Source organism: Molossus molossus, unplaced genomic scaffold, assembly GCF_014108415.1.
Source record: "Molossus molossus isolate mMolMol1 unplaced genomic scaffold, mMolMol1.p scaffold_m16_p_4, whole genome shotgun sequence".
In the NCBI taxonomy this organism is placed as follows: domain Eukaryota; kingdom Metazoa; phylum Chordata; class Mammalia; order Chiroptera; family Molossidae; genus Molossus; species Molossus molossus.
The window spans coordinates 56780584-56792400 of NW_023425377.1; the positions used below are offsets into that span (position 1 = coordinate 56780584).

The 11817-nt window shown below is 49.6% G+C and overlaps 1 protein-coding gene across 3 annotated transcripts in view; it reads right to left on the reverse strand.

Annotated features, from left to right (window-relative positions):
• The window catches only part of MYO1F (myosin IF), a 37104-nt gene extending 25929 nt beyond the window's left edge, over nucleotides 1–11175 (reverse strand). For 2 of the 3 annotated variants that reach the window (XM_036281762.1, XM_036281761.1), the window contains exons 1-4: nucleotides 11069–11175; nucleotides 1112–1249; nucleotides 557–646; nucleotides 379–473 (exon numbers count right to left, since the gene is read on the reverse strand). In XM_036281762.1, the coding sequence (XP_036137655.1) occupies nucleotides 379–473; nucleotides 557–646; nucleotides 1112–1249; nucleotides 11069–11071 (326 nt within the window). In that variant the 5' untranslated portion in view covers nucleotides 11072–11175. Of the gene's footprint in view, nucleotides 1–378; nucleotides 647–1111; nucleotides 1250–11068 lie in introns of those variants that run through there. The other variant, XM_036281763.1, reaches the window with a different exon arrangement.
• Nucleotides 11176–11817: the final 642 nt, after the last annotated feature.

Consider the following 11817-nt stretch of genomic DNA (forward strand, 5'->3'; position numbering starts at 1 on the left):
GTGGCCAGGGGTAGGAGGAAGGGGTGGGGATAATGCCCTTTTCAGTGCCTGATGATTCGTTCGTTCATTCATTCATTCATTCATTCCCTATGGTGTACAAGGGACTATTCCAGGCACTAGGGATACAATAATGAACAAGACAGATACAAATCCCTGCCCTGCTGGAGCTGACATTTAGAGAGAACAGATGCACAATAACAGAATGAATAAATAAAATATATCATGAGTCAGAGGGTGACAAGGAAAGTAAAGCAGGGCTGGGGACAGAGATGGACAGCAGGGCTCTGTTTGGACCAGGGCTCCAAGTAAATCTCTCTTAGGTAGGGATGCTGTTTGGGTGGGGCCTGGGCAGGAGGGTTTGGGGATCCCTCTCTGTACCTGATGATGACACACTGGTTCTCACAGTCGATGAGCATGTTCCGGTACATGTTGTCGGTGAGGGCATAGATGTGTGGGGGATTCTCGTACTGGGCCTGCCAGGGGAGGGCAGGTCTCAGCCCAGGGCTAGGAGCTAGGGGTCCTGGGGACTGTGCCTCCCACCCAGCCTTGGTCTCACCGCGCCCTGGTAGAGGTCGATCTCACGGTCAGTGAAGTAGGGCATCTGCTTGAAGGGATTTACAGAGATGAGCACGGAGCCAATGTAGGTCTGTGGGGTGGTTAAGGGCCATGCAGTGTCCTGGCATGCTTTGTCTCTCATGAGTCCTTGTCCCCTCATCCTTCTCCCCCCATCCTGCCTCCTAGAGCCCCACTGCTCAGAGGAAGAGATAGAAATACTCAGATATGTCCTTGGTCTCTTAGGAAAAAACAGGGCTGGGTCCAGAATGGGAGAAATGGGGTATGTGGTGGCTGAGCTACCCCAGGGCAGAGGGAGAAGTGGGAGACACAGCCACCCCTAAGCAGAGCCCTGCTGTCTTATGTCCTATCACCCGATGCTCTCACTGCCCAACCTTCCCTCCACTTATTTGCTCAGGCATCTGTATGTCCTTCTGTGCTGAAGTCCCTCTGCCGTCCTTCCCTGCATCTATCCACCCACCATCCCACCAACCCTTGCCCAGTCATCCTTCTGTTCCTCTCTCCTTTATTTGCCTGCCCTATCCACGGCCCAAGGTACAAAGATGTAGTCATCCATGAAGCGCTTTCGGAGGTTGCCCACAATGGCGTCCTCGGTGATCTGAGGCAGCAACACCATGTCATCCACGCCGCTCTGTTTCACATTGTGGCTCTGCCAGTGGAAGCGCTCCTTGCTGCCCTGGGGGTAGAAGCAGTGGTGTGGGTGTGAGTCCTGGCAAGGGGGCATGTGGGAAGGTGGGGCTGGTGCCTCACCCTTAGCTTCTGATTGTGCCTCACCTCCTTCCCTATCTCACACCAGAAGAGAGAGGTAGGCAAGGTCCAGTCCAGGCTCCCTGCCCCTCAGGAGGAGGCCAGACAGAATGACAACTACTCCTTCCCACTTCCCTTTCAGCCTCACTGCTCCTCATTCCTCAACCACCTTCTCCCTGCTCAAGCCTCGGCCAAGTCCTTGCCTTCTCCATAGCATTTGACTTGCTCCCATTTCTTCTGCCTCGAGATGACCTCCTTCCTTTTACTCCCCTCCTCCTCCTCTCATGGTCATGTGCACCAGCCTGTTCCTTTGAGATCCTCTCCGAGCCACGTGCTAAGCTGTTACCTCCACTCTCTGTTCTAAGCTGTGACTCTGTTCCCAAAGCCTTCCTGCTGCCCCTGCCCTCCATCTTCTCCATCCTCAGTGAGCCTGTGCCCTGTTCTGTGCCAGTTTCAGCACCTTCACAGGCTCTCACTTTCCCTTTTCATTTCCTCCCTCAGGTTTTTAACAGTTGACACCTTCCTTAGGGCCCAAGGAGGAGACTCAGATACAGACTTCCCTCAAAAACTTGTCCCCCAGGAAGCCTTCCTGGAATATTTTCTACTTTTAGCCCAACTGAACTCATTCAGTGCCTTAAACACTTAAACACACTGGCGCTCTCAGGCCCACACTGCCTCTGTTCAGTGCACCCCTGCCATAGAAAAGTCTGGGACAGAAGAGCGATGATGGCCTGGAGCTCCCCTGTCTGGTGCACTCATGCTCCGACAACATGTTCCTCCTCCAGGAAGCCCCTTACCCCCAGACAAGGGATCCTAGAGGGCTGAAACTGGGACTGAGTCCTTTCTCAGCCCCAGCAAGGAGGACCTATTGAATGTACAAGAGACAGGGTGAAGAAAGAAACCCAATTTCAGAGAAAGACCCCAAGGGCAAAGGATACTGAGAACCAAAGTCAAGTCTTCAAAGATGACCAGCATTTGCTGGAAATATTCCAGGGAATGGAAACAGACATACTGGGCAGAGGGGACTAGCGGGTCAAGCAAGGAGGGTCAGTGTGGACAATTGTAGGACAGAAGGTAAATGAGAAGCCAGTCTCTCCTGGGGGCACTGGGGAGCCACAGAAAGTTCCTGAGCAGGGGAGGTGCATGGTCAGAATCTGGACACAATGACAGCCAGAGGGGAGTTTGTCAAGTAATGCCCTCAGACACTAAACATGTCCAATTTTTGGTGTGGGCAGATCTAGGTTCTGATCTGGGCCATGTGACCTAACACTGCTGTGAGCCCCCCGATCTCATCTATAAAATGGGAGAAATGGCTCACTTCCCAGGGTTTGATGTGAAGATGAACTGCTCTGGGGAGCAAAGGGGGACAGGCAGTTGATGCTTTTTCCCAGCCTGAATGGTGGAGAGGATGGGTCTGGGTAGAGGGGCACATGACAGAATTAACATTCACTAAGCAACTATGATGTGCCTGACTCTAGGCAGGAGGTATCACCAATATTATCAGCAATTTTCATAGCAACTCAGTAGGGTGTAGGTGAGGAGGGAACTGAGGCTTTGGAAGTGAGTGGCTTGACACTTGGCTCATGACAGAACCAAATTGTTTCTAAGGATGTGGGGTTTGAGTCTGGGTCCATCAGACAGCAAAGGCCAGGCTCTTACATCTATACCTGCAAGTGGCTGGGACACACAGGGTGTTTGGGTTGGGACTTGAAAGTTAGGAAGAGGGTGCACCAGGCAGAGTGAACCACCCAGGCAAAGGTGCAGATAATGTGAGGCTGGGACAGACCACAGAGGAGGGAGTGTGGGGGAATCAAGGCTCGAACTCCTCAAACTGCTTTCAGGCTGAGTAGTCAAAGTAGGTGTATCATATGGCACATATGATCTCTTCTTTCTGTGGTTTTTCTCCTGTCTGTGGCTTCCTATCATCATCCCATTCATCTACTCTACAAAGCATTCTTGAACACCAACTATGTGCTAGTAATTGAGGCCTTTGGGAAGAACTCTTTCAGTTCTTTACTGAGTTGCCTTTAAGTCTTTGCAGATGCTGAGCCCTCTGCTCAGAACACCCTTTCTGCCTGGTGAATGTCAATTCATCCTTTAAGACTTGGCTCAGGGCCTTCTCCTCCAAGACCTTCCTGAACCCAGGTCAGGTCAGTTGCTCCCTCTGGAACCCCTCCAGCCCACTGGGTTTCCTTCACCATAGCCTCATACACGTTTTGGACATCCCACACTTTAGCCTGATCTTCTGGTGTGCAAGCTCCTGAACTAAGGGGCTTATGCCATGCCTGGCTCAACAAGGCACCAGGGCTTATTTAAATGAATAACTGAAGGAATGAGGGAATGAGGGAGTGCATGAATGAATGGAGGGGAGCAAAATCCTGAAGAGCCTTTAATGCCAAGCAGAGGAATTTGGACTTGAATGTCTGTGGCTTGGAGGGTTCTCAGCAGGACTATATTGCCTCTGGAGACACTTTAGGAGTGATGGGAGCATTTTCATTTGTCACAGGGATGGAAACATGCCTGGCATTTTAAGGGGGCCACAAGTACCAGACTTACATTCAAATAATCATCCTGCTTGCAGCTCCCCACCCCACCTGGCAGGTGTTCATATAAGTGTCAAATCTGTTCATAATCAATCATTGAAACTTAGGACCAAATTTGATTTTATTTATAAATAGAATATATATATTTTTTATATGGTTGATCCCCATTGAATTTTTCAGAAATGCTTTTTTCAGGTTTTGCTCAGATTCTTTTCTCATAATTGTTTTGTTCAGATGAATTTTTTTTTTCAGAATTTGTTCAGATTTTACTAAGAATTGTTCAGCATTTGAAACTCATGCTGCTCATGGTGGGGCTGTCAGCATATCGAGACACGCCTGTGTCCAGGTGTGAGCACCTGGCAGCTCCAGTGAGCATTGTTGGTCCACTGGCCTGAGCACTTCCATATTTATGCACCCATTTCATTATAAATGAATTTATCCTCCATATTCCAGGGGGTCACATTACTTTTTGAAACAATGGTAGTTGGTATGTTTTACTGTGAATTTTATTTTAGGGCTTCAAGGGGGCCTGTCAGGACTGGGAATGGCCTGAAGGTGACAAGGGCTGGTTGAGAGAAGCTGGGAGCCATTGATTGCACCCCAAGCTACTGAAGAGCATTTTTGCTCACTGGAGACTGAGAGGGACCCCATGAAGAGTATTGGCGACCTCAGGGTCAGAACTCAGATTGAGAGGTCAGGAGATGTAGATAGGGATCAAGAATGTATTGGGACAGTCTGGCTGAGAAGGGAAAGAAGGAAAGAGGTTGTAGGGAGAGATGAGGTCAGGGAAACATGTTTTCTGTTTGCAAGATGGGGAGACCAGATGTGTTGGTCCTGGTGGGGCAGGAGTGACAGTGGGTGGGGACATGGGTGGTGGCTATTGGTGGGGTGGGACAGGAAGTGCACTACCTCTCTGAAGACGTCAAGAGGTGGGGCCTTGGGTAGTAACTGACTACAACAATAGCAATAATAGTCAACACCCTATGTAACACTTATTCTGTGCCAGACTCTGGTCTAAGCTTTTTCCATGAATTATCTCATTTAATTCTCTCAACATATGCTGAGGTCAGTACTATGATTAGGTCCACTTTGTGGAAGAGAAAACTATGGCACAGAGAGGTTAGGTGTCCTCCCCAAGGTTATACAGCAGGAAGAGAGGACCTGGATGAGGATTAGCAAGGTTCTTTGTCCCCTAGCCTGGTCTGGGTCAGAGGTGGCTGGGGTTGGTGCTTTCGGTCAGATGAGAATTGGGCAGGGACAAGAATTGTCCTGTCCAGGGTTTGCCCTTTGGGGTCAGCCTGGTCTCCATGCTCCTAGGCCCCTCACACAGAGCTGACACTCAAAGCCACTTCCTTTCTCTGAGGTCAGAGTCCACAAGGCTGGCTATGTTTGGCTGGCTTTCTTGGCTCTGAGGACTTGGTTCTTCTTCCTGTCCTTCCCTACTTCCCCTGCCTGGCTGAATGGCCCTTTGACTCTTTCAGCCCCTGCCATCTCTCCCTATGTCCTGCCCCAGGAACTTGGACCCCCAGACCCACTCCTAGCTTCATTTAATCACAAAATCCATGGGGTTGTTAGCAGTAGAGGGAGAGAGGGTTTTGCTCAAGTGGATACAGTGTGTGGGATTTCACTCAAGACTTTTGGCATGGGACCAATTGGGTGTGAGGCCTGGCTTAACAGTTGACTGTGGACCTCAGGAGGTCACTTTACTTCTCCAAGTCTCAGTTTCCCCATATGTTAAATGAATTCCATAGTCAACTTTCTGCACAGGTTTTCTGAGAGGAGTAAATGAGCTTACATAGAGAACAGATGTACTGGGGTACCTCCGGAAGGGCAGCTTGTGGCCTCAAGAGCATTGAGTAGAAATGATCAGTCTTTGACAACAGATATAGGAGCTGGTCAACATATATACTTGTTGAATGAATGCATACATGCATGAATGAATGAATGAATGAAGCACCATAGGAATGAGACTGCTCCCTGCCCTGTGTCATGGGTATTCTGCCCTCTGTGGCCCTCAAGTCTCCATGGGTCAAATTGAAACTGTTTGATCCTAAGTCCCTTCCTTGGAATGTGGGGGTGCAATGAAGAGGTTGTGGTCACAGTTGACCACAAGCCAAGTATGACTCAACCTACTGGGGTTCTTGTGAAAGATCGTCAGGGCTAGAGGTGGCTGGGGTGGGAAGAGGAAGGTAGCTTCTTACTTCAGCTCTTCAGAGAGGTCCCCCAACCAAAGGCAGAGGGCCTGAGGGATGGGTCTTCCCTGGTGTCAGAGGAGGGTGGGGCTGTTTGTGACCAAGGTGATGACTCCTGTAGAGCTGGGGCATTAAAGCCCTGTAGTGAACATACTTCCTGAGCCCCTACTGTGTGCATGGATGTAGGTAGCACCATGCCTAGGGGAACTCAGTGTATGCCAAGTGGGTGGAATGAGTTGCCTAAGGGATACTGTGGGTCCACATCAGTTGGTACTATGGAGAGATGGGGCGATCAGTAAGGGTTTCCTGTAGGAGGTAGTTCTTGCAACATGAACTTCCCAGGCTGAATTGGTGGTGGCAGCAGGAGTCAAGGGTCAGAAGGGCCTTGGGTATGTGTGGGACACCAGGATCTTAGTTTCATTGAAACAGAGTCCAGGTCCAATGAGGCAGGGGCATGTGGGGTCTGCACATGCTCCTGGGTGGCCTCTCATCTGTAGAAGGAAGTTGTAGGTCAAGGTGGCTGTTAAAAATGTGACGTTGGGCCCTGGCCAGTTTTCTCAGTGGTTAGAGCATTGGCCCACGGACCAAAGAGTCATGGGTTTGATTTCGGTCAAGGGCACATACCTCTGTTGCGGTTCAGGCCAGGGTTGTGTGGGAGGCAACCAATCAATGAGTCTCTCTCACATTGATATTTCTCTTTCTCTCTCTCCCTCCTATTCTGTCTGAAAATAAATGGAAAAAATATCCTCGGGTGAGGATTAAAAAAAATGTGACCTTGGGAGTCACTGAGTTGAAATCCTCTGTACTTTTGGGTTATACAACAGCTTGCCTAACCTCCCTGCCTCAGTTTCCTCACTTGGAAAATGCGACCATTGAGAGCCACCGACCTCCCAGGGAAGTAGTGCAGATTCAATGAGGCAAAGCATGTGAAGAGGAAATGTTAGCTTTCCTCATCATCACCAGCAACAGCATGAGCCACCTTAAGTTGGCCAGCCCCACAGGCACAGGGCGTGGGGCTAGGAGGAAGGACTGGAGAGGGAGCTTTTGCAATTTGCCCCAACTGCTCCAGCTTCCCTGGGTGGTGATGAGCAGAGCCCCAGACTGAAGAGAACAACAAAACAGCCACTTCCTTCCTTGCTGGGGTCCTGCAAGCTGTGGTTGCCAACCAGGAGGAGGTGTGAAGCTGCTGTGGCTGCTGAAGACAACCCCCAGCCCCTGGCCCTGCCTAGGCCCCCTAGTGTGTCCCTGGTGCCTTGGTGTTGTGCTCTCCCCCAACTCAGTGGGGCTCTGGAGCCACACCCTATCTACCTACATTGTGCAAGCAATATTCTCACCTCCAAAGGCTTTAAAAATTTTTTTTAATCCTCATCCGAGGATACTTTTCCATTTATCTTCAGATAGACTGAGAGGGGGAGAGAAAGGGAGAGAGAAAAATCGATGTGAGAGGAACACATCGATTGGTTGCTTCTTGCATGACTCCAACCAGGGCTGAGGACGAACTACAACTGAGGTACATGCCCTTGGCTGGAATCAAACCCGAGACTCATTGGTCCTTAGGCCAAAGGCTTCAAAGGTCTTCACTTCCCTTTGGGAGACCTCAGTTTTCTTTTATCCTAGCCAGATGCCATTCTTTGACATGTGAGGACCCTTGTCCTTTCAGAGTACTTCTTCCTAATTCTCTTTGGACCCTAAACCTTTCTGTGACCACTACCCCGGGATGAAGCAGCCACATCACTCGTCTCTCCATTTCATGTATACATTTATTTATTTATTTTAATATCCTCACCCGGGATTCTTTTCCATTTATCTTCAGATGGCAGGGGGAGGGGGGGAGAGAAACATTGATGTAAGAGAGACACAATGATTGGTTGCCTTTTGCATGACCCCAATGAGGGCCAGGACCAAATCGCAACCAAGGTACATGCCCTTGACTGGAATTGAACCCGTGACTCTTTGATCAGTGGGTTGATGTTTTAGCCACTGAGCCAAATCAGCCAGGGCTCATGTCTGTACTTTATTATTATTTTTTAAATCTTGACCTGAGGATATTTTTCCATTGATTTTCAGATAGAGTGGGAGGGAGGGAGGGAGGGAGAGGGAGAGAAACATCGATGTGAGAAAGATACATCGACTGGTTGCCTCCTGCATCACCCCAACCAGGGCAGGGAATTAAACCTGCAACTGAGGTACATGCCCTTGATTGGAATAGAACCTGAGACTCTTTGGTCAGCAGGTTGACACTCTAACCACTGAGGCAAACCAGCCAGGGCCATATCTATACTTTATCATTAAAATAACTTTTTTTTTTTTTCTGTACTGATTTTAGACAGACAGGAAAGGAGAGGGAGAGAAAGATAGAAACATCAATGAAAGAGAACATCAACTGGCTGCCTTCCGCATGCCCCTTACTGGGGACCTGGACCACAACTTGGGCATGTGCTCTGACTGGAATCGAACTGATGACCTCCTAGTGCATGAGTCAATGCTCAACCACTGAGCCACATTGGCCAGGCACATGTCTGTACTTTAAAAACAACCATCATTACCCTCATGTCTCCACTATCACCATCCAAGGACAATAAATTTCATCCTTCACCCCACCCCACCCCACCACCACCAAAGTCAAACAAACTGCTGATTACCCCAATGGCAGCATAATCCCACCCCACCCCACCACCACCAAAGTCAAACAAACTGCTGATTACCCCAATGGCAGCATAATCAGCCAACATTAAACAGAAACAATGATTGATTCCGCCACCAATGTCCCTACCATCACCTACCACACCATCCAGCTGTCCTCACTCGCACCAACAACCCATAATAACTAACCACCATCAACAGCCACTATCATGGTCACAATACTAGCCATTAGCAACCACACATAGCCAACTATCACAGAAGAAGCAATCAACAATACCCCTTTCAGAAACCAGTAATGTATCACCACTACTCCTGAGATTGTCACCAAAAATAAAAAATGAACGACCAACAGCAAACAAACACTACCAACGTTAGTCATCCAACTCAGACGAACGGTGACCACCAACTACCATTATTCCATGGATCCACCCTCCAGATAAAAGCAACCAACTACCATCCACCAATGTTCACCACTAGTGGCACCAAAAACAACTATCACCACTGTTAACCCACCCACAAGAATCATTGTGACCACCAACATGCAAAAACCAACAGCAACATCATCACCACCAATGGCACCAACAACCCAACTGCTATCCTTTCAACAGCAACTCCTCTTCAACAACTAAGAATGAGTCACCTCCACTCACTGAGATCACTAACTCCAGCCATGAATAAGCATCACCCTCAGTGGCGGTTACTGTGTATTGAATGCATGTTCTGTATAGTACTTTATGAATATTGTTTCACTGAATCTTTCAACAGTCTTCCTGGCGCATATCACTCCTTGAGCAGATGTGAGAGGTATTGGCCTCATGGATGGGTTCCACTCTTTTTTTCTGCTGTGGTCCTCTGGGGGGAGTTGCTCCCTTCCCTGACCCCATTAGCCAAGCAAACCTTGACCAAGCATTTTTCACACAGCTTCCTTGGGAGGGGTTGCTTTTCTGTGAAGTGGCAAATCATTTCCTATGTTCTTTTTTTTTTTTAATCCTCACCTGAGGATATTTTTCCATTTATCTTCAGATAGAGTGGGAAGGAGGGAGAGAGAGAGAGAAACATCGATGTGAGAGTGACACATCGACTGGTTGCCTCCTGCATGACCCTGACCAGGGCCAGGAATGAACAAAAACCGAGGTGCGTGCCCTTGACCGGAATTGAACCTGCAACTCATTGGTCCGCAGGCCTACGCTCCAACCGCTGAGCCAAACCAGCCAGGGCTCCTGTGTTCTTTTTATCAAAGCCTGTCCATCTATGCTCCTGAGTCTTCCTAGCTTGGCTCCTTCTTGGAAGAGTTTCTGTCCCAAGCTCAGAGCTCTAGCTGATGGCTTAGTTGTGAATTACCCAGATGGATCCTTGGCCAGTGATGCCCAATTTGTCATCAGTTTTCTAGAGAAAAATGTTCTCTCTCACACTAACACAAACCCTGCCTCTTGGACTACCTTCCTGCCTCTACTTTGGTCAGCTGCTTGCTGCAACTGCCAGAAGCCCTGCAGTTGTCACCACTAGCTCGGTGACTGTTCCAACCACGTCCTTATTGACAGAATGACAAAAAATGAAAGTTGAAGTGGTTGCAGATGCATGGAGCTGTGGGGGTGACTTTTACCACCAGCTCGGGCTCTTAGTATGTATGTGATGATGCCATTGGATCTAACTCCATGACTGCGACAGGCTCCCCACCCTGCCATCACAGTCATTATTGGACCTCAACCTCACTAGGCAGTGACGCCTTTGGCTACAGTCTTCCTTGCCATCCCCACATGGAAGGGTACCAGTGGTGGTGTAGACATGCTGCATCTCACTATCTGCTTCTGTGATTGCTACAACCAGACCACTTTTCACCTACACAGGCATGCTGCCACTAAACTATCACTGCACCCCACCCATTTGACACAGCTTCCCCTGCCTGATGTGGACTCAGAGTTGTTGAACCCACAGACCCTCTGAAGTTCCAACTTAGGGGTTCCCAAACACCTTCCATCTATGTGGGAACTGAGGTCCAGAGAGGGGAAGTGACTAGCCCAGGGCCATATTGGGAGATAAGGGACCACACTGAGCTGGAAACCAGGTTTCCTAAGCCCCAAGAAAGTGACATGTCCCTGTCCTTGCAGACACTGTGCGAGTCATCAGGGCCACCTTCTGGTGTCTATTTCTTGGCTACTAATGATTATTCTGGTATGCTGTCCACTGTTAGATGGGAGTTTGATCCTGGTGAGGAATGCTGGGGGCACCTGAGCAGCATGGAGGAACCCCTAAAGGGCCTGCTGTGCCCCTTCCCATTGCTCCACTTTCTGATGGTGGCCTCCAGGGCACCTCCACCTGGCTGGTACCCCCACCCCTGCACTTCAGGGCCCACTGCCCTGAAAGACTTACCATTGTGGGAGGATGGCGTCTGAATTTCTTGAGGGGGCGCTTGAATGGGTCCTGGCAGGGGTGCAAGCTCAAGGGGCTCTGGGGGGTGGTTTGGGCATGGCCCTGCTTCTTCTCCTTCAACAGACTCCCAGCCCTAGTTCCTCTTACAACAGTCCCCCCTTTCACTTCCTTTGGTGGGAGGGGCCTGCAGCTACATTGGAGGGAAGCTAGGCCCAGGGGGCGGGGAGAAAGCTCTAGCAGCTGGTAGGACTAAGGGAGTTGGCTGTTTGGGGCTCTGAGCCTGAGAGGAGAGGTCAAGGATTGATGGAAGCTGCTGCCAGACCCCAGAAGGCCCCTTTTCCAACTCCTTGGGGACAGGGGCTACAGGAAGGAGCACACAGTTCAGTTGGTTGCAGGACTGACTGCTGTGTTCAGGGTGGCTCCCAGGAAGCATTTGAGTTACCACTTCAGACATGTCTTTTTTTGGCATCTTTGAATGAACACCTGCTTCCAGAGCAGCCTCAGATGGTCCTTCCTTTAGAACAGTCTTCACATACACGCGTGCTTGTGTGTGTGTCAGGGGAAGGGCAACAGGAGCGGAGGGTACCAGGAGCCAGGTGTACCTGGAAGGTCTGCATAGTATCCTACCTAGAAGTTGCAAAACTGGTCATCCCCTTGTGGCCACATATGAGAAGGCACCCTTTTCTCAGTTTCTTGTGCATGTTTGCTCATGGCACCTGTAAACCTTGGCAAATGCCTCCAGGCACTAA